A 23,044-nucleotide genomic window follows, 5' to 3' on the forward strand; every position below is an offset into this window, starting at 1 on the left:
CACTGCGTCCCTTATCCCCCCCCCTAGTTTTGCTTAAAAAGAGACTTTGGGGGGCTGAAGTGCTCATTTCTTTCTCTCTGCACATGGAATGAAAATTGGAGGCACACTTTCCCTTAATAAAGATTTTATTAGAGGGAAAAGATTACAGTACAGGAAATGTTCATTTCTCTGCAGACAACAGCCACAACTTTCCATATGATCCACATCTCGAGAATGATACAGACACTTGATGAGTCATGCAGAGATCAGGAAGACGGCCTCCTCTGGATCATTGTTTTGTCTCTGTGCTAAAATTGATCTAATGAATGCAAACCAATCTGTGTCAGGACAATGAATCACACCAAAATAGGAATTTAGGAATGTAAGGCATATCCTTACAAAAAATTCTTAAGTCTCGCCGGCCAGAATTGTGTACTCTGAGCACAATCGCTCTCCAGGATGTCAGTCAAAGCCTCTTTCAAGGCAGCCTGCAAATTGTCAAGGACTGAACGTGGAAATTTCTGGTTTCTAACTAGTCTATTCCTGAATTACTATACATTTTCTCCTGTTAGTTTAAAGAAAATCTCAATTATTTACATATGCCTTACAGCATGCTAACATGTCAGAATGATCCTGTCAAAATTGAGAACATGGTTTGTACTGGCAGGCTATATGAAAGCCTGGATCGCAGCAGGAAGGGTTTCCAGTGTTTCATAGGTCCCATTCTCTCCTTTGCAGACAAAATCATGAGAAATCATGCGGTTAAAATTTGACCATCTACTCCAAAGGTCAGTGTTACATTCCAGGCTTCTGGGAAGGGAGTCTTTCAACACAATGCTAGGAAACTATTTGTGGCTTGCAGCCATAGGTTGTCCACCTCTGATATATGTCAGAATGAATAGAACTATTTCTGTTTCATAAATCTTCTAGAATTCTATAAGTTCATGACTTTGATAAAGCAGAATGGTGGGAATGTCAGGATAGATAAAGGTAAATTCTTCATACAAGAAGTTATACTCTGCAATTTACTGTTTGGAAATTTATTTATTTATTTATTTATTTATTTATTGATTGATTGATTGGTTCGATTTATATGCCGCCCTTTTCCGGAGACTCAGGATGGCTTACAATGCGTTAAGCAATAGCCTTCATACTTTTGTATATACCTGCTTAGTAGGGCTTTCGGGCCCTTCCAAGCGGTGTTCTTTTTTATACAAAGTCAGCTTATTGCCCCCACAAACCGGGTCCTCATTTTACCTACCTCGAAAGGATGGAAGGCTGAGTCAACCTTGAGCCTGGTGAGATTTGAACTTGCAGTAATTGCAAGCAGCTGGTGTTACTTAACAGTGCTTTAGTCTGCTGCGCCACCAAATACAGAGAAGGCTGCAAATTTAAATCACTTTAATAGACGGATTAGAAGAACTTCTTCAGAAAGATGGTGTTAGGATAAAACTGTGTGCTATTTTGTGGATGGAGGAAAGTCTAGAGGAAAGTCACAATATAAACCTACTAAGAGCCACGGTGGCGCAATGGTTAGAATGCAGTACTGCAGGCTACTTCTGCTGCCTGCCGGCTGCATGCAATTCTACAGTTTGATTCTGACCAGTTCAAGGTTGACTCAGCCTTCCATCCTTCTGGGATCAATAAAATGAGGAGCCAGATTGTTGGGGGCAATATGCTGGCTCTGTAAACATCTTAGAGAGGGCTGTAAAGCACTGTGAAGCGGTATATAATTGCTACTTATTAAATGCATCACAAAATCACTTAAATTAGTAATTTAATTTAATTTAACTAGTGATTTAAGTGATATAAACATAGAGACAAACATGAAAAAAGACAAAGTGCAAGAGACTGTAGTAGGAATGTTACAGTTCAGGCACGAAACAAATGAATCCAAGATTAAATCAGTTTGGAGGTAACCTACATCTTTGATGAGCAGATGTTGTCGTGCATGTACCCTAAAGGAGACAAATAATTACAGTACTTTCTGTGGAGACCAAGCTACTCATTATAGGGTTCATGGTATCAAATTTGCTAGGCAAGTCTGATGTATTTCCAATTCTAGATTTTCACGAATAGCAAAGTCTAATTTTGCAAGAACAATACCAACAATTCCAGGTACCTTTCTGCTTCCTCTGCATGCTGAAGGTTGAAGAGCAACGAAGGCACAATCTTGTCCATATGTTGAGGGTCCCAGATGTTTGCCTGCAACTCATCATTAACTGTTTTCCGAACCACACCCTGTAGTCCTTTGATGCCAGACATCCGGATCCTTTAGGAGTAAAAGACTAATTTTAAGAAGGTAACAGGAAATGGGGTTTTCCTTCTATTTGTATCTCTTTGTAATGCTTGACTCCTGAAGGATACGGAACTTGTATATTCTCGGGCAATGGTTCCTAGGGTGCCACACTGAATGCATAGAGGCACTGTGGGATATTTTACTACTTAATAAACAGAACTGTTAGTGAATTAGCTGCAGCACCCCAGGATGTCACAGCGCACAGTTTGAGAACTGCTAAGGGCACTTTGAACCAAGGAAGTTTGAAAACTTCGGTGCTTGGGAGATAGGAGTGATTCTTCAGCAATTAGAAGGGAGACCCTGTGGTAACAATGGCTTCTAACAAAGTTTTTAAAAAGCATTTTTGACATCAAGAGCCACAGCAAAAAACTGTTCATTATTTTTAAACAGTACAAACAATGAAATAAGCAAATTCAATGCACAAAGATGATCATGGTAGCAGCAGGCCAGTTAGAGAATGTCAAAGATCCAGAACACTCCAGTTCAAATCGTTATTTTTCTATAGGCTATACATAATTTAGCTGGCCATTTTAATCTTGGTCCAGAGTCTTCTCTTAGCTTAGTGAATTTGATGAAATCATTGTAAGGGGAGTAGGAGAGAAAACAATCTATGCTGTTCTAGGACTTTTGGGTGACTGGTAGCTAGAGAAATAATTACTAACATATATATCAAAAATGAACATTAATATTACATTACTAATGCAATGTAAGAATAACAGATCCAAGTTGAGCATTATGCATGTACAATTTGAGCATGTAAATAATGGAATGTGTTACTTTGAGTTCATCCATTGGCAGTCTACCCATCAAAGAAGTAAGAAAAAAGGGGATGTGTGATGTGAAGACAAGAGAGACAACTCTGTATTTTGCAGTCAATTTCCTTGCACCTGGCTATTTTAGTATTCCTGAACTGGATAATCTGCTCTGGAACATGGTACTTTATGATAACATAAAGTTGTTTTAAATTATTGGGATTTTTAATTGTCTTGGGCTAAATTATTTAATTTGGTTTTAATTATGTTTCTAACTTTTGTATTTATTGTATTTTATTCTGTGCCTGTTCACTGCCCTGAGTCCTTCGGGAGTAGGGCGGTATATAAATTTAATAAAACAAGCAAACAAACAACAAACAAACAAACAAACAAACAAATAAACAAACAAACATAAAACAAACAAACAAACATTCTCCTCTCTCCCTCAAAATAAGGATAAAAATCTAAGCATCTGCTCAAATGTATGGCATGGTAGTGAATTTCATCAGTAAATTTAAAACTCAACTGAAATAACCCTTTCACATTAATCTGTTCTGAACCTCCTGCCAAACCAGGTGGCACAGAATTTTAACCCTAATATGAGGGAGGAGGACATTTGCCCCCAACCCTCAATTCCAAAACATGTAGAAAAGAATAAAAACAACAGCATTAATAAGAGGCAACTAGCTGAAGAGTGTTAGTCACTAATTAGGTGACTACATCAAAAGACCCCCTGGCTTATTATATTGTAAACTACCACCTTCACCCTTAGCCTTGGCTTTTCATTATCCCTCGGCTTCTGAAAAGCTTTTCCAGGCTTCCATATTTGTCAGAGCAAGACGAAACAATTAAAACACACCCTTAGCAGATTAATTGTAGGACACAATTCATCCTAGAAACAGCAGGGAGCATGATAGTGGGCAGATGCAAAAATAGATCTAAGACAGCAGCAACCCACAGTGCTTGGTAGGTGGGGAAGAGGAGGGCAAGGAAACATGAATTGCTTTTAAAAGGGGTTATGGCTGACACAGAGCTGGCTAGCAGTAAATAATATGCATCAGATTCTACTAGAGCAGGGATGTCAAACTCAAGGCCTGGGGCCCGGATCCGCAGGTGCTTAGATCTGGCCTGCGGGGCCGACCTGGAAACAGCAAAGGACCGACCCATGGCCCTCCCGACTCCGTTTTTGCTAGCAGAGGGTTGCAGGAGGCTGTTGCAGCCAAAAATGGAGCTCAGGAGCCCGTTTTTGCTGTCAGACCGCTCGAGCCGCCACAGGCGCCCCCGACACGAATGACATTGAGCTGGCCACGCCCACCCTGGCCATGTCCATTCCAGCCCTCCAAGGTCAAACACAATCCTGATGCAGCCCTCAATGAAATTTGACACCCCTGTACTATAGGAAGAATCATATTTATCAAAAGGGAAGGGGGATTCTCTATGAAATTTGCCCTTTTGGTGACTATGACTTCCACAGATAAAATGACGATCACATCCAGAATTCTGTTTTAATCATTCTTGCGATATTGCAGGAATGGAAAATTGGAAGATTGAGGGGGCCTACTGATTGAATAGATTCATATTCCTCAGTTGTTATTTTTAGCGATTAATCCCACCCATCTCAGCTAACATGAAAAATTGCTACAAATGGCAGATGGATAGGAATACAAGACTCATTAATTAAAATGGAAGGAACCAGTATAGAAAATAGCAGAGTGATGAAGATATTACAGCATGCTTGGAATATCTGATGGGTGTAAAGCTGGTGCTTCTCAGTTCTTGAGGACAAGATAAATGGAACGGATTTAAATTACTGTATCTAAATTTCAATGTAACATTGGAACTAGGTTTTTTATAGAACAATTTAATAATGAAGTCAAGCTAATTAGGAAAATCTAATCAGGAATTTTTCAAATACAGTTTGGATACCATGGGGGAACATTTTAAATTTTGGAAAACCAATAATAATACCAAAATTGCAAAAATTATTTAATGGAATTTTACATGGGGGAGAAGTTCCGTTGTCATGGAATAGAACGGTGATATCTATAATCCCTAAACCAGATAAAGACTTAGAAAGGATTGAGTCCTATCAGCCCATCTCTTTAATTAATCAAGATGCAAAGATATTTACCACCATTATAAGTAATAGATTAAGTAGATTTATAGATAGATATATAAATTAAATTTTGGAAAACCTTTGTTGAAATGAAAGTGGAAGTTCAACTTAGTCAAAGTTTCTCCTTCCAATTTTCAAGTTCTTCGATTTAGGAAATGCTTTTGTTATATCTATTCTTTCTGCCTATAAACTAAATTAATGCTGGGCACCATCACCAGGAAACAATCTGTGTACATTTTACACCCAAGTTTGAAAAAGCAAGATTTATTTATTTCATTTCATAGCGTCCTGGGCACACAAGCAAATAGGCTTTAAGCCTACAGCAAATACTTTGGGTCTGGATCAGAAGTGGGTTTCAGCAGGTTCTGACCAGTTCTGGAGAACCGGTAGTGGAAATTTTGAGTAGTTCGGAGAACCGGTAGTAAAAATTCTGACTGGTTCCGCCCCCATCTATTCTCTGCCTCCCAAGTCCCAGCTAATTGGGAGGAAATGGGGATTTTGCAGTAACCTTCCCCTGGATTGGGGAGGGAATGGAGACTTAACAGTATCCTTCCCTTGCCATGCCCACCAAGCCATGCCATGCCCACCAAGCCATACCCACAGAACTGGTAATAAAAATTTTTGAAACCCACCACTGGCCATGATGAATTAGAAACGGCATGAACCACTTCACGCCATTATGACATTTTTTGTATCAGGCCTGATTCATCTGTCAAACTCACTCAGGGATTTGGTTCTAGGCCATGGATCTCGTCTTTCTTTCTTGGAAAAACTCCATTCATTCTTCCTCAACTTGCCTTGACAAAGATTTAACAAGATAGGACTTACAATATCGGTATAGATTACTATACTATGAGTTTGATAGAGAAGTTTAACAGGAGAAAGAGAACACATACTTAGGAAAGCTATGTACCATATTTTTCAGATTATAAAATGCACCTTTCCCCCCCCTAAAAGGGGGTGAAAATTTAGGCGCATCTTATATACTGAATGTACCCCTGCCCACCCTCTGGCCCCCACCCTTTGGCCACTGCCTCCCAGCAGTTTACCTCCTTGCAGCAAGCAGCAAGAAGAAACAGCTCGTTTCAGCTTCAGCACAGCCTAATTGGCACAAGTTGATTGTCCCCTGACTCTCAGCTGTTTTCCATGGCCTCTGCTGCTTGCTGCAAGGAGGTAAATTGTTGGGAGCAGATTTTTTTTTTTCTTTTGCTAATCAAGCTATGCTGAAAATGAAAATGAAAGTAAAGCAGGCTGTTTGCTGTTTGCTGCAAGGAGGCAAAATTGCTGGGAGGCAGAGGCAGATTTCTTTTTCTTGTTTTCCTCACCAAAAAAAGTAGGTGCGTCTTATAGTCTGGAACGTCTTATACTCCGAAAAATACAGTATTTGAAAGGACTATGTGCTCAATTGAACAACTCTCTACTATAGTTTATTGTAACATTACTTCTTGAAGAGTAAGAGGGTATAAGAAATATAAAGAATAAGCAAGCAAATAGTTTTTTTTAGGTGAGCTTGAGGTGGGGAGGGTGTCTAGTAATTCTAAGTCAAGAATGTGTTCCATACTTAACTATACTTGAGAATTGAAGATATAAATGTTTCTCTTGGATGGAGTCTAGAGCAATGTTTCTCAATCTCAGCCATGTTAAGATGTGCAGATGTCAACTCCTTGAGTTACAACCCATGGGAGTTGAAGACAACGCTCTTGAAATAAAGAACCCAGACAAAGTTTTGTGAATTGCAGAAATGAGTGAAAGTGTGCTCTAATAATATCTATTACATCAGCAACTGAAATATATAATTTGTTCACAGAAACCAAAGCAACAGAAAGGGAGGATGTATGTTAAATTACCTATCTCTGCCCCAAAATTAAAGTAGGTGCAAGAGAGAGCAACTGGGTAAAATAAATGGAGGAATGAATAAAAGCTGTAACTGATATTTGCTTGTTGCTCAACAAAAAGAAGATGTAGATGATGATTTCCAAAGGCAAACCTCAGAAATTCTAAAATGGTATGAATTATTAGCGATGCAGGACTATAACCACCATCACATCTCTGGGGGGGGGGGTGGGTGGGGGGGAAAGCTTCCACCAGAAATGGTTCAAGAAATTCTTGACTTCTCTTGTTGACAAATTTCTCTTTTAGAGGAGGGACAAAAGCAGAAAAAGGTTGGTTAATTCTGACTAACTTGAGAACCACTTTGATGTAGTGTTAAGCTGCTGTGCTAGAAATCAGAAGATAAATTCTGCTGCTCCCCGTTAGCATAAAAGACTGGCTGGATGATTCTGGGCCAGTCATTCTCTCTTAGTTCAACCTTCCTCATATGTGTTGTGGAGAAAATAGGAGGTGGGAATATTAGATATAATACTGCCTTGCTGCCTTGAGTTGAACTAAAACAGAGGCAAGACAAAAATCTAATAATAAATGTAAACAGGCGGTCTAAAACGGGAGATACTGAAAGCACAATTACAGTGGGGAAAGGAAAATAGGAGACCCAAAGCTAATATGGTAGAATAAAAGTTTACTGAATATTTAAAAAAGGGACATACAGGAGATAAAAAGAGGGCCTTTATTAGCAGGAGAATAGACTTCACAGTCTAAATAGTTTCTTTTCTAAAATCCTGTTTTAGGATTAACGTCACCACTATTTAAAATCGTACATATTCACTACACACCCTCTGCCATCATGCAGAATTTCTAGACTGCCATGTGCCCTAGGAAACTTGAGGATTGAAGGCAGCCTCTCCAGAAATATGCTGAACATATGATATACAAAGAAGGATTAATGTTTCTTGTGTTGCTTTTGCTTGCCCTTAGAACAGTGTCTAAACTCCCCAAAATGCAGGTACTGTTGGCTGTCCCCAAATTTATCTAGGTTCCAAGCACTGAGTCACAGGAAACATTTTAGAGATAACATTTGTGGTGTCAAAGATGGACATCACCAATGGTGGTGAAAACTGGGGGAACTCATCCCACAGATGCACTCATGAACTGCATGGGGGTAGAATGGTGTGGCGGGGAAGACTCCAACACACCAGTTCTATGTCTTTCTATGTCTATTTTTGGAAGACAAAAGCACATTTTCCTCTCTTGAGAATTGTTATGTTTGAAGGGCTGCAGTGGCAACTTGGCATCTATTTATACCACTAGATGGCGCTTATTGTTCTCTCTTTTTTAAAAAATCTAAAATCTTGAAAATATCATGAGAGTTTGGTCATTAAAAAAAAGGATTTTTTCCAAGGCATAACACTGTTTGAAATTATGTTCACTGACTGAATATCTGCATTGACTTACGAAGTGACTCTAGAAAGCTACTATGAATGCAAAGTGAATTTAGGAAGATACTATTCAATTCCACTGATTGAAAGATGGGGTTTTCTGCAATATTCAATTATTAGTTGCTACACATAGATCAGTGTAGCATGCTACACTTTACTAAAATGGAGTTAGGTGGTTTGCCTGTTCTGGAAATATGGTTGTTACGCTATTGCATTCTATGTTTTATATTAGTTTGTTTTTATACAATTTTGTTGTTAGTTGCGAAGTTGTGTCCGACCCATCGCGCAACGTTCCTCCAGGCCTTCCTGTACTCTACCATCCTCTGGAGTCCATTTAAGCTCACGTTGACTACTTCAGTGACTCCATCCAGCCACCTCATTCTCTGCCGTCCCTTCTTTTGCCCTCCATCTTTCCCAGCATTTGGCTCTTCTCCAGTGAGTCCTTCCTTCTCATTCGGTGGCTAAATATTTGAGTTTCATCTTCAAGATCTGGCCTTCTAAAGAGCAGTCAGGGTTGATCTCCTCTAGGATTGACCAGTTTGATCGCCTTGCAGTCCAAGGGACTCACAGGAGTCTTCTCCAGCACCATAGTTCAAAGGCCTCAATTCTTTGGTGCTAAGCCTTTCTTATGGTCCAACTTTCACAGCCAGACATTGCAACTGGGAAAACCATAGCCTTGACTATATGCACTGTTTTCGGCAGGGTGATGTCTCTGCTTTTTAGTATGCTGTCTAGATTTGCCATAGCTTTCCTCCCCAGGAGCAAGCGTCTTTTAATTTCTTGGCTGCAGTCCCCATCTGCGGTGACCTTGGAGCCCAGGAAAATAAAATCTGTCACTACCTCTATTTCTTCCCCATCTATTTGCCAGGAATTGAGAGGGCCAGATGCCATGATCTTAGTTTTCTTAATGTATTTTATACAATATATATCATGTAAATTTGGTTATATTGTATAATATTTGGTCATATTGTAGAAGCTATGTATAAGAACCAGTTTGGTCTAGTGATTAAGGCATCAGACTAGAAAGCAGGAGATCATGAGTTCAAGTCCCACCTTAGCTATGAAAGCCAGCCAGGTATTTTGGACCAATTGTCTCTCTCAGTCAAATCCACCGCACAGGGTTGTTGTGGGGAACATAGGAGAAGGGGGGAGTATTCTGTGTGTTCACTCCTTATTTGTAAAAATTATAAATAAATATTTATCTGGTTTATATTTTCATACAGTACATATGTACCAGGGGTGGGTTCTACTTATCTTTACTATCAGTTCGAAATGGGATCACGCGCGTGCGCTCTTGCGCCTGCACCTTGCTTCTGCACATGCGCAGAAGCTTCTGCGCATGCGCAGATCACCAATGACAACATCCAGGGCAGTGGGCGGGGCCTCCCGCCAGTTTTACTACCGGTTCTTGCGAACCGGTCCAAACCGGGGGCAACCCACCACTGATACGTACATTCAGTACATACATGTTCACCACACTAGATAATTTGCATTATGCAAAGCACAGAAAGGCAGTAAGAAAAAGTAAGCTTAAAGGCATGGGGAAGGAAAGAAAATTGAAACCAACTATATATATCAAACCCGTTTATTATACCTCTCTGTACTTTACTTCCTTACGCTGCTTCACATAGGCCATGACAACATGATAGAAAAAAATTATCCTATTCAGTTGGGATCAGGGGTGAAATTCACTTACCTTCCCTACCGGTTTGCAAATGTGCGTGCACCGCGCATTGGCTCGCTTCATTTGCACCCGCAGCCGTCCACGCATGCGCAAAGCCTTCTGTGCATGCGCAGAGGCCGAAAATTGTCACAAAAAAGGGACATCATGACATCTGGGCGGATGGGCGGGGCTTCGCATAATTGGCCCTACTGTATCGCGCGATCTGGATAGAACCGGTTGAATTTCATCCTTGGACTAGATGGAATTGATGAGGTCTTCAAAAAAAGAGAGGTTTAAGAATGAAAGGCAATGTATACAGCAGTATATGTATGTGGTGGAAAGCTTGCAAGAACAGATCATATATGAAGATGGAGTTAATGGAGTTGTTATAACCTAGATTTAGCTTTTTTTCCCCTTTTCCTTTTTTCTCTTTCATAGTATCTTTGGTTATTTCTTATTCCTTTTCTATGCTTGGCTTAATGTTGCTTACCCTGAAAGGGAATAGTATGAACGTTATCTATGTAAATAGCTGGGCACACCATGAAAAAAAAAAAGAAGAATTTTGTAACCTGCTTTAAGAGCTTAGCATGCTGTGTATAGGTACCATATGGCTTCTTCTGCAGAATATATATAACCTTATTATTGAATTTATCCATTTTCTGAGTCTGCACAGTACCAGTGAATCATAAAATAAACCTAGGAAGGAAATTTGCACAGCACACAGCTACGTCCTTCAAAAATCTAATCAAGGTCATCAGTAACCAAGCCTAGGACACACTAAGTTTTTGATCTGGTTAACTGTGTGGTTAACACCATTACTGAGTAGCGGTCGGGAAGACAAAAGGAGTAGAAAAGTAGAAAATCAAGAATTTCTTAGGCTGCTAAAGCCACCAGCACCCATTTAGGTCCATAGAATACAGAAGAGGAGTTGGAAGGGACCTTGGAGTTAGTTCAACCTGCTACCCAAACTGGAGACCCTATCCCATTCCAAATTGCTGTCCAATGTCTTCTTAAAAACCTCCAATAATGGAGTACCCACAACTTCCATTGGTTAATTGTTCTGTCAGGAAATTTCTCCTTACTTCTAAGTTGATTCTCTCCTTGATTAGTTTCCATCCATTGCTTCTTGTCCTGTCTTCAGGTGCTTTGGAGAATAGGTTGGTTCCCTCTCGTCTGTGACAGCCCCTTAAATACTGGAAGACTACTATCATGTTACCCCAATCCTTCTCTTTGTTAAACTAGACATAACCGGTTCTTGCAATCGCTCATCGTATGAAATGTGCTTGAATATTAGTAGCTCGGGTTGGTAGTTAGGCTGTTAGTTTGAGCTCTGTACTTGGCAATTTGGTTGGAAACATTTCGTCACCATTCGAGGAGACATTGTCAGTGTGTTTTGAATTGTTCATCATATGTTTTAGCCTCCAGCTCCCTAATCATCTTTGTTGCTCTTTGCTGCACTTTAGTCTCTACTTACTTTGTCCGGATCTCCATGTCATCATGGCTGGAGTGGCACATTTCACTGAAGCGGGAGACAAAAAAGTCATAGCTCCTGTGATAAGACGGAGTATCTTCTTCAATGTTTGCAAACTTCACAAACTGGAGAAGAGAAAGGAGCATCAGAACAGAGAAAAGGAGACATTAAAAATACTGCATTCATGAACCAATCTATTAAAATCACCAAATAATGTCTGTCCTTGTGAGGCTTTTAGTTCAACAACAACAAAAAATATGTAAGCAGGGTAGTGGTCAGCAAAACAAGCCACAACTTGCACTTATATAAGAGACATATGGTACTAGGGATTTATCTTCTTCAAAATTCAAGTTCACATTGAAAGTTATGTTTAAAAACACACCAGACTTGAGTTTAGGGATAAAATGTGATATTGGACACAACGCAGATAAAGGGCAACAGATTACTCCAAACTGAGCAATGCTTCCTAGACTGATGGGATCAAGCAGCTTTTAATCTATGCAGCTCTACCTCATCTGAGGCTTTATATGAACTCTGGATTAAATTTCTCCTATCTGAGGCTCTTTAGTGGCTCTCAAAGTCTCTTACAGGAGGAGGTCTTCTCTCCAGAATTCACTTAATGGAGGCAGGGCCAGCAAAGCATTTTGTTATCTGAAGGAAAAGGATGAAATGATTCTTGAGTATGGACGTTTCAGTTTCAATTGGCCTTTTTATGGTTAAGAGATACAGTATATAGAACCCTAGTTTTGGTATGGATTATTTTTCCATGAGTTCAGTGGGGAACAGCTGACAATAATATGACAGTTTGTGTCAAGTGTCAGACAGGAGGGGAAAAAAACCATTTTTTTTAGCTGGAATTTTGCACCATTTTAAATGTAAAGCCAAGGGATCCAATAGGAGAATATCATAGTGAGTGATGGATTTGGGGAGAATAGATGAGAGAACTGACCTAAGAGTAAAAAAACAAAAATAAACCCGGTGAATATAAATAATGTTGCAAATTATTTGATAAAGACAAACCTGGTGCCACCTAAGAAGTTTCCCACCTTGAGACTGAATTTGAACATGGATCCCAACTGCCCATCTTTTATTCTCATATCGCTGTATCATTGTTTTCTTTTTCATTGTTTATTCTATTGTTCCATTACTTTACTATTATGTTTACACTTCTTTTCATTTCTCTGTTTTTATTGTTAAAAGCCTCCTAGAGTAGCCCCACAGTGAGATAGGTGGAAAGGAAATAAAATCTCTCCAGTCCAATCCCAATCTATTCCTTTACCAGCATACTGTACTAAATTTACTGATCAGGGAACAAATAATATTCTATCCTTGCATATGTGACTCTGAAGTTATCAAATCTAAAGCACAGAGTTGTTGAAGGAATAAAATGAAGAGGAATTATGAACTAAACTAGAAACGAAACGAAACGAAACGAAACGAAACTAAACTAAACTAAACTAAACTAAACTCTAACCCTACACCATGGGAAAAGGCTTCTTAAGATTTAAAATAAGAGAAACATTGATTTCAATTTCTGGAATTCTCATGTATCCCTAAGTCTCACTGAGTTCAGTGGAGTTTATGCCTCAGTTTTCTTGAAACCTAAAGCAAAATTTCTTCACTTTCACTCTTCTCAGCTATGAATCATGCAGCCTCTCCTATGAAGAGATCAAAATGTATGCATGCATATTTTTCTGGAATGTCTTCATTTACTATCAAAATAGTTTATGGCTTCTTCTCATAAACAGCAGGAACATTTTCTACTGAATGAATTTTAAATATTGCCTATGCAAAAAATGTATGTACAATGCCATCTAATTTTTGAAATCCTGGTACCTCTCCAGCTGCAGGAAGGAGTTCTCAGAACAACCAAGACAGAGAAGGAAATTAAAGACAGTATACAATAGTCTTGAATAATTATATTATTGCAGTTTTATCATCCAATCTTCCCAGGACATATAAAAACAAAGCAATGGGAGAAATTCAATTTGTAGTTAGCTGCTAGTTTAAGTACAGTAACTAATGTTATATCTTTCTTTGGAATAATATTTTAAAATGAATTGCATTTATTGGCTGAAAAATAATAAAGTAGCAAAAGACTTGAGGAATCTTTTAATTAAAGATTGTTGATATGAATATGAGCAAAATAAGGTACCTCCATCTGTACAAATGTGTTTTAAACAGGAACAGTGAAGATAGGTATTTAAAACTTTGTCTCTTTCCTTTTAATCTCTACAAGTCCTTGATTTACAATCATTTGATTAATGACCTATTGAAGTTGTAATGGCACTGAAAAAAGTGACTTAAAACCAGTCCTTGCATTTACAACTGTCACAGTTTTGGGTGGGTCACCCTGTCAACTCGCAAAGCATCCCTGGCCTTTTCTCATCAAACTTTGGGTGCCCGGCAACTGGCAAGTAATTGCAGCATCCCAGGGATCATGTGATCACCATTGATGATCTTCCCAGTTGACTTTTGATAAGCAAACTGGTGGGGAAGCTGGATTTGCTTAACGACTGCATGATTGGTTTAACAACTGCAGTAATTCACTGAATAACTGTATCAAAAGAAGGTTGTAAAAAAGGACGCAACTCACTTAGCAACTACCTTTCTTAGCAATAGAAATTCTGGTACCAATTGTGGTCTTAAATTGAGGATTATCTGTACCCATATACTCCTATATTATAAAGGTTTTCTCTTTCTCCTTACAAATAACAACTATTTGATCTTTTTTTTTTTTACACAATACTTTTGTTTTTGATGTTTTGTTAACTACTCATTATGTTTGTAACTCTCTTGGTTGAATGTGAATTATTTCCATTTGCATACCTCGATTTAGTTTAGAATTTTAGAATTTTTCTCCAATCCCCGAGGATCCTTGACAAATGTTTAATGGATCCCCGAGGATCCTTGACAAATGTTTAGGTGAATTGCCAGGCCTGGTAAAAGCATGTTCCTTGCTTTATGATAATCATTTGACTCCATTCGAAACTGAATTTTTATTATTTTTCCTCTAGTAGCTATAAAGGATGAATTTAAGTCATAATTTCCAAAAACAGCATTTATAATCTCCACTTGTCCTAGCTCACGATTTGCAGGTGCTGTTTCTGCAAAACTTCACCCACAGAAAAGGGCCAGTCTTATAGATTACAATGGGACTCTCTTAGGCTGAAGACAAAATACAGTAGGTTTTTTTAAAGAAAAAATATCCACCATTCTTCCCATTTGGGGGTTAACCTGGTGCTAGCATTTTACATAATCAAAAAGCAGTCATATTTTCCATGCCTATTCATGATATCCGTCTTGGCAGATGGCAAAGCTCCCTTGCCTTAGGAGCTTTTGGAATGAGAAATGAATTTAAACGTATGAAGAAAAATATACAAAAAGAATGTGGGTGTACATATGGAACGAGGAAGGCATGACAATTCATAAAGCAGATTTGTTCAGCTCTGCGTATTATGATAAACACTGTCTCTATTTAGCTCAAGTGACTATTTTTCAAAGCAGGCATCATTCTAAAGGAAATGCTTTGAAGGGAGAGGAAAGCAGGATTTCTTAAAAATTAGGCAGAAAAACATTGCAACAGCTGCCATCTTAAAAAGAAAAACCCTTCCTGTTTGAGCTTGAAGGGAGAATTCATTTTCAGGGGAATCAGACAACTGTACTCCTTTTGAGTAAAAGTGCCAGAAGTTAATAATAAAAATTTAAAAATAATCTGCATATTAATTGGGATTCCTTTTTATGATGGTTTACATGATCTGTTATTGGTTAAAACGTTAATATCTACGTATGAGAATCTTTCAAGGACCATATAATCTTTGCTTATCTGCATATGGTCTAACTGGCACATAGCTGAGTTTGAATGACTCAATCTCTACACAAACATCTGGGGCTTACAATGACTGTAGTGTAGTCTCTTAAGTCTTCCCCTTGACTTATAGTGCTTCAAAGCCTTTTTGCAAATGATAGGGGTAGCATGGTTAATTCCTAATGTTCTGTATGAAGATTTTCCATGACCTATATTTATTTTCTTCTTTTCCAACAGGAGGTCTTGGATTAGGGTGGCTGAATACTTGTATCAGTGAGTTTGTTTGAAGATGTGGATGTGGTTAACTGGTTGGTTTTTTAAAAAATATTCTTTTATAATTATTGTATTTTCTATTTAGTTTGGTTTTATTGTACATTGCCCAGAATCAGTCTGGAGCTGAGTGGTACTTAAACTGATTAATCACAGATGATGTTGCACATACAGTAGCACATAATGAATATTTGGCTTTTTCACAGTAAATAGTCTTCTTTATGAATGCAGTTCTTCAGTAACAAACAGCATATTGTGTATGTGTACAGACACAACACATAGATACACATGTTCTTAAACCTGTTTTTGTTGTATATTTCTCATCATTGTGATCCTTCCCCTTCTAATTTAATAGTACCGTGCTAGCAAATATTACAGACATTGTACATCATTATGAGTTATCCCGGGTCTCCTGGATACCCTTATAAATAAATCATAGGGATAAAGGAGAGTGTTCAGGTTGCATGATTTCTCTATTCATTGAGTGGAACATCTGTCATTGTTTAGATGGCTAGCAAGTGATTCATGTGTCATGGACTCCAATGTTTGCGGACATCTAATTAAGGTCTAGTCAAATGCTGTTCAGATCTTCCTGCCTCTACAGCACCCAACTTGTCCTTTTACTTTTCTTCTCCCATTTACCCTTATTAAGTTAAATGAACTGAAATTATTTTATGTTACAGTGAATTTCTATACTTCTCTTGTCATCTCCTCTCCTCCTCTACTGGAAAGGTCAGAGGCTGTTCATTGCTAATGAATCTTTACAGTTCAAGCAAAAGCACAGGTGTGATGCACATTATCAACACTTTCTCCAAATCTAACTGCTCTCCCTTCAAAGACGCTCTTACCTCTAAATCACTCCAGTTCATTTCTGATACAAACAATTGTTCCCTCCCAAACAGTAAACTCGGATTAGGGGACTTGCATCTGGCCAACCAGATGAGAGAGGCTTTATTTTGCAATTAACAGAAGCAGAGACAGTTGTCTGCTGCCACACACCAAATCAATTTTTATTGGTTCTCTTTTCATTTCTATTTTCACTGCCTTTCTAGTCAGTTGATGGGAAAGGCAAGACTTCCATATCATTATGCTCTGCCTAACATTCTTTCTGGATATGGTTTCTTCTTTCTGAAACCCTTTTGGCCATGAAAGGAGAGGGGAGGGATGTTGCACTAATTTCTGCCCTGCCCCATTGGGACTAAGACCATTTGATCTTGCCAGGGAAGGCTCATTAACCATGAACATCCGGGTGGGAAATATGCAGCTTTCCTTAGATGAAGGCCTAAAAATGGCTTATCAATGGTATGTATAATACTGCATTCCAAAAAATGGGTGAGACAAAGTTTGAATAATTTTGCCCTTGACAATTAAGGTATTTTCAGAAATCAGTAGAATCTTTTATTTATTTATTTATTTTATTTATTTATTAGATTTTTATACCGCCCCCTCTCCCGAAGGACTCGGGGCGGTGAACAGCCAAAGTTAAAAACATACAATATAAACAATTAAAATACGTTTAAAACAGAATTAAATCTAAAATGGCTCCCCAATTTAAAACGCCTTACCCATACCCCTATAAATAAGACGAATTTAAAATTTAAAAATTTAAAATTTCCACATTTAAAAGGGGGAAGATTTAGGCCAGGCCAGCTTGATAAAATAGAAAAGTCTTAAGCGCGCGGCGGAAGGTGCGCAGATCCGGGATCCTACGTATCTCCGGGGGGAGCTCGTTCCAAATCATAGGTGCCCCCACAGAGAAGGCTCTCCCCCTAGGGGCCGACAGCCGACATTGTTTGGCCGACGGCACCCGGAGGAGCCCCTCTCTATGGGAGCGTACTGGCCGGTGGGAGGCTATTGGTGGTAGTAGGCGGTCCCGTAAATAACCAGGTCCTAAGCCATGGAGCGCTTTAAAGGTGATAACCAGAACCTTGAAGCGCACCCGGAAGACCACCGGGAGCCAGTGCAGCTCACGCAGGAAAGGTGTCACATGGGAACTCCATGTCGCTCCCATCACCACCCGCGCGGCCGCACTCTGCGCCAGTTGGAGCCTCCGAGTGCACCTCAAGGGGAGCCCCATGTAGAGAGCGTTGCAGTAGTCCAGACGAGAAGTAACGAGGGCATGAGTGACTGTGTGTAGGGAGTCCTGATCTAGATAGACAATGATACAGATTTTTATATAGTAAGAATGCTAGAAAAGTGTGTGATTTCTGAAAACAGCATGGCTCACCATAAATTGCATAGTTGCATAGGACAGTAATTAAATTACAGTAAGTAATTGCATAGGACAGTAATTAAAGTCCTGGTTACTGAAACAGTGTGTCCTGAGATACCTACATGGAAACTCGGGTGCAAGATGTCTAAAGAATACAATTGTGCAGCATGGCAATACTCTTGAAGGCCATTTGAGATGGGGATCATCATTATTGCAGCTATATAGAATGAAGGAGACTTGGTGGCAGTAGAGATAAGGGTATCTGGTCAAATTTCCTGTGTTGATGGAGGTGGTTGCTTAAGGAAACTGGTCCCTGGTCATTGTGGGTCCTTTGGGAGAGGTAGGAGAAAGTAAGTAATTCCAACTGGTCATTGAAAAACCCAATAAGAGCTGTGCATTTAGAAGCAGCTCCGTGGATGGTTGTGGTTCATTGTAACTGTTCCTTGAGTGAGAGGTCTCTGTGGACAAGCTTTGTGCAGGGAGGTTGCTTTAAACCTGGAGAACCTGAGTAAGAATTAAATTATTGGGGGAGAGGAACAGAAGATAGAATGGAGGGGAAGTACAAGAATTATGAAGCATAAAGTTTGGTTTGGTTTGAAAAAAAAGTATATATTTAGGAGTTGGGGAGCACAGGTATGGAGTATTTGCTTGGTGTGATGATTATGGATTGAACTTTGGACATGCCAATGATGTGGAGAGGGAATATAGACAACCATTGAGCACCTATTTGATCCCTTCAATTGTGTGTGTGTGTGTGTGTGTGTGTGTGTGTGTGTGTGTGTGTGTGATTAGAGCTGTCAACAAGATTGCTCCCATGTGGCCTCTTGCTGTTGGACACTCCCCTAAGAGTTCTTCAGGATTACACAAGTGCTCCAGGAGGTGAAGAAGCAAGGAGACGGCTGAAGAGCCAGTAGAGAAATATGAAAGGTAATGTGGCGGAACATGTGTGTAAGTTCATGTCTAAGTCTATATCATGGAAATATAAATAGTAAAGCCCTTGTATTTCTCTACTTTTTTGGTTACTGGGTTGTTGTCTAGCAGTCTTATTTAAGGTTGTCCTATTAGAAATTATTGGAGGATCTGCTCCTTGGTTATTATGATTTCTTAGCACAACACTTTGCTGTCAGTCACTCAAATTTTCCATAAACCTGACTCTTTAAAGGCACAATGGGATATGACAATACCTTATAATGTTATCTAGTATTATTTTAGCCTGTACTTTATGGTATGAACTATGTCACTTGTGAATTTGATTCATGCATCTCCTAACCCCTTTGAGTTGTTGGGAAGAATTGGATGGATTAACAGTCCACACCTTGCTGAAAGGGGCTGTATTTCCATCTGCTTTGAAGGAGGTAGTTGTACTTGTTGGTCTCTCGCTTGTGGAGTCCCATAGGCAGAGGGGGTATTCAGCAGGTTCTGACCAATTCTGGAGAACCGGTAGCGGAAATTTTGAGTAGTTCCAAGAACCGGTAAATACCACCTCTGACTGGCCCCACCCCCATCTATTCTCTGCCTCCTGAGTCTCAGCTGAACGGGAGGAAATGGGGATTTTGCAGTAACCTTCCCCTGGAGTGGGGATGGAATGGACATTTTATAGTATCCTTATCCTAAGGATAAGGATAATTTTATTTCTATACCGCCCCTCTCCCGAAGGACTCGGGGCGGTGTACAGCCAGATAAAAACACAATACAAATATCACAATTTAAATTTAAAAAAGTATTAAAAGTATTACATTTAAGGTCAAAATTAGCTAAACAACCCAAAAATTTAAGAATTCCGAATTTAAAACTCAATTATGAAGCTAGCCCCGCCTGTTGGAAAGAGCAGGGTCTTAAGAGCACAGCGGAAAACTCAGAGGTCAGAGATCTTGCGTATGTCCGGGGGCAGTTCATTCCAAAGGGCAGGGGCTCCCACAGAGAAGGCTCTCCCCCTGGGTGTCGCCAGCTGACATAATTTGGCTGACGGCACCCTGAGGAGTCCCTCTCTGTGGGAGTGAACTGGCCGGTGGGAGGCTATCAGTGGCAGAAGGAGGTCTCGTAGGTACCCAGGTCCTGAGCCATGAAGTGCTTTAAAGGTGGTAACCAACACCTTGAATCGCACCCGGAAGGCCACTGGGAGCCAGTGCAGCTTGCGCAGGAGAGGTGTTACATGGGCGCAACGAGTTGCACCCATAATTACCCGCGCGGCCGCATTCTGGACTAGTTGGAGCCTCCGAGTGCTCTTCAAGGGGAGCCCCATATAGAGAGCATTACAGTAGTCCAGCCGGGAGGTAACAAGGGTGTGAGTGACTGTGCGCAAGGCGCACAAGCCACGCCCACCAAGCCATGCCATGCCAGGCCTACCAAGCCACGCTCACAAAACCGGTAGTAAATTTTTTTGAATCCCACCACTGCCCATAGGGTTTGATCTTTCCTCACTGCTGTTTAACACTTATATCAAACCACTGTCAGAAGGCATCCATTATTCTGAGTTGAGATATCAGCTATATGCTGATGATAGCTAATAGCAGCTCATTCCCATCCCAGGTCAAGCTGGTCATTTAGACTGATGCTAAGAATCATTTCCTAAGATCAGGTGTCATGGCCCACAACTTGACTTAGTTGCTCAAGCTGAACAAATGCAATGTGAGCCTCAGGAGACAGTAAGCTAAGAATCACTTGACACTGATCATATATAGGCCCATCAGAACAGCTGGAGTGATCAGAAGATGTATTGCCTCCAAACCCTAAGAGCGCAGAACAAAAATACTCAATAAGGCTCCTTGCCAAGCAAAGGAATAACACTTAATTATAGACAGCTGCCTGCAGCCTGATTGAAGAGTTCTGAGTTCTGTCCTCCATTGGAAACAATAAATCGATCTCCTGTTTGGATGTCTTATTCTATTCAGCGTTAAGTAAATTACTATTTGAAACAGCTTGTGAGGTGAGAATTGAACTGGAAACTTCCAAATTCAATGCTCAACAGCTTAGATACTTTATTAAATTCCTATTCCTAGATGTGTGGAGGGAGGGGGGGGGGAGAGAGGCTATCTTAATATCCTAGGAATATCATTGTTAGTCTCTTCCAGACCATGTCCAAGGGAAATGCTTACCGAATTGGTGCCAAGGATTTGCAGGTCAGGCTTCTCCGATTCCAGCAGCTTAGCCACCATCTTCAAGAAACTCTCCACAAAGAGATTGATGCTTTGGCAGTGACAGGCCATTAATAGCTGATCCAAGGCTTCCATTGCAATGCACACATACCTGTGGATAGGTTGGTATAAAAGTACATCCAAAATAAGAGGTCGTCCTAAAATTATGGGAACTAAAATCTAAATCATCCAGAAGGTTAAAGTTAGAGAAAGCTGTCACAGACGGGCAAACTTTCCAGTAGCCCAGCCAAGGTGAAATCAATTTTGAGGGTATGGGGATGAATTTTGATTGTTATTCAAACTTTCCCTTCCTGATGCTCCCCTTCCATTATTCATTTACAATAGAGTCTGGCCTCAAATCAGCCAATTTTAAGTCATAGCTGACTTAAAATTAAAATCTAGTTTTTTTCAGGTCTTGGGGAAACACAAAGTATAAAAGATTTTAATCTGAGTTCACAAAATATTTCCCAATGTCCTGCATTTACCCAGAATGCTTAAGCCACAAACTGAACCAGCAGTACCCAACCCCATCAAGCCTGGGCTAGAATATTGTGTAAATCCAGCTGCCAATATAAAAGCAGTTGTCTGAAAAATCCAGATCCTGAAACATTCTTGAAGCTTAGTGTATGTGTCTTTTTCCTTACAGGAGGAGAGGCTTTTGGGACACAACAAGCTGCAAAAGGAAGAGAACACATAAATCATGGTTTGGCCCAACCACATGAAAACAGTAGGAGAGAGGTGGGGACAGGTTAAAACCCCAAAAGGACATATACAAAAAAGGGTGAGTTCACCGATTATCTCTTTTAATATTATTGGCAAAGATGCAAGGAGGGAAGGGCAGCGCTTGAGGTTTTTGTTTTTTTCTGAAGATTATTCTGTAAACTGGAATAACCAAACACAGGAGGGTGCAGGTTTCTCCTTTTTCCATGAGAGCACTTTAGTGCTTTTCATTTTTAATGGGATTGGGAAAAGGTTGAATTGGAATATGACACATACTGCCACTGTGTATTATTTGGATTGTAGAGAGTCTTGAAGTAGATCACTTCAAGGTTTCCAAACTCAAAAGCAAAATGCCAGGTATGACACGTAATGAATACAGTACATCAATGTTTGTATGTGTGTGGGTGGGTGTGGGTGGGTAGAAATGGAGGAAACATGTGCTGCAGCAACATAGAGTTGCCAGTTATCTTAATGTGGATTGACAAATCAGTCTATTTTTAACCTACAGTACTTTCACAGATGTTCATCCTAAATTGTTCCATTTTATTTCTGTAGAAACATATTTCAACATGTATTTTTATAAACTCTTTTCTTTCCAAACATGTCTTGGAATAACCTCAAATACTGAAGTTTGGGAACCCTGAACTATGCTAGAGTGATTTTGAAGCATAAAAAGTTAGTGGATAATCACATCCTAATTCATGCACTAGTTTGGAAGGAAGAATTGCGTGCATCAGAAGCCGAAAAACATCAGTTTCTTCAAACATATTAACAAAAAGGTACAGAGTCTCTCAAGTGATGCTAAATTCTTGATGACTGCACTCATGCAATTTTTTTTAGCAAAGTTATAGAAGTAATTTGGTAGAGTTACAGGTTTCTGGTTCTGTTCAACAACCCCAAAATTCATAGGTTGTCCTTCAACCTAATATTAACCAGGACAGCCCTATTAACCTTCCAAGATTAGCTATGCATCTGATTCCACTCTTTTAGTTAGTGTGCAATAATTCACTGAACAGTAAAAATGTCAAGATCTCAAATATGCCAATTACTGTTGTAAATGAAAGGGACTCACTGGAAGCAAAATTGTAGCCTAGTGTTAGAGCACGTAGACAATCCCAGGTTCAGTCTTCAGTATCTCTAAAGAACTGGAGAGGAGATATTCCCTACCTGCAGACCTGGAGAACTATTGCCAATTAGTGCAGACAGTATTAAGATGGCTCAAGGGTTGACTTATTATAAAAGCCTCTTATTAATTTTTCTTATCATTTAATAGCAAGGGTTTCTTTTGACTTTTTTTTTCTAGACAGCCATTCATCATGGATGGTTTAATTTGGATTCTTGCACTGAG

The 23,044-nt window shown here is 39.7% G+C and overlaps 1 protein-coding gene across 4 annotated transcripts in view; it reads right to left on the reverse strand.

Annotated features, from left to right (window-relative positions):
* The window catches only part of EFR3B (EFR3 homolog B), a 138,545-nt gene that overhangs the window by 41,602 nt on the left and 73,899 nt on the right, over window positions 1-23,044 (reverse strand). For all 4 annotated transcript variants that reach the window (XM_070932186.1, XM_070932184.1, XM_070932185.1 and 1 more), the window contains exons 4-6: window positions 20,938-21,088; window positions 11,556-11,677; window positions 2,102-2,251 (exon numbers count right to left, since the gene is read on the reverse strand). In XM_070932186.1, the coding sequence (XP_070788287.1) occupies window positions 2,102-2,251; window positions 11,556-11,677; window positions 20,938-21,088 (423 nt within the window). The remainder of the gene's footprint in view (window positions 1-2,101; window positions 2,252-11,555; window positions 11,678-20,937; window positions 21,089-23,044) is intronic.

Source organism: Pituophis catenifer, unplaced genomic scaffold (genome assembly GCF_029215685.1).
Source record: "Pituophis catenifer annectens isolate HBS135680 unplaced genomic scaffold, rPitCat1.0.hap2 SCAF_1, whole genome shotgun sequence".
In the NCBI taxonomy this organism is placed as follows: Eukaryota; Metazoa; Chordata; class Lepidosauria; order Squamata; family Colubridae; genus Pituophis; species Pituophis catenifer.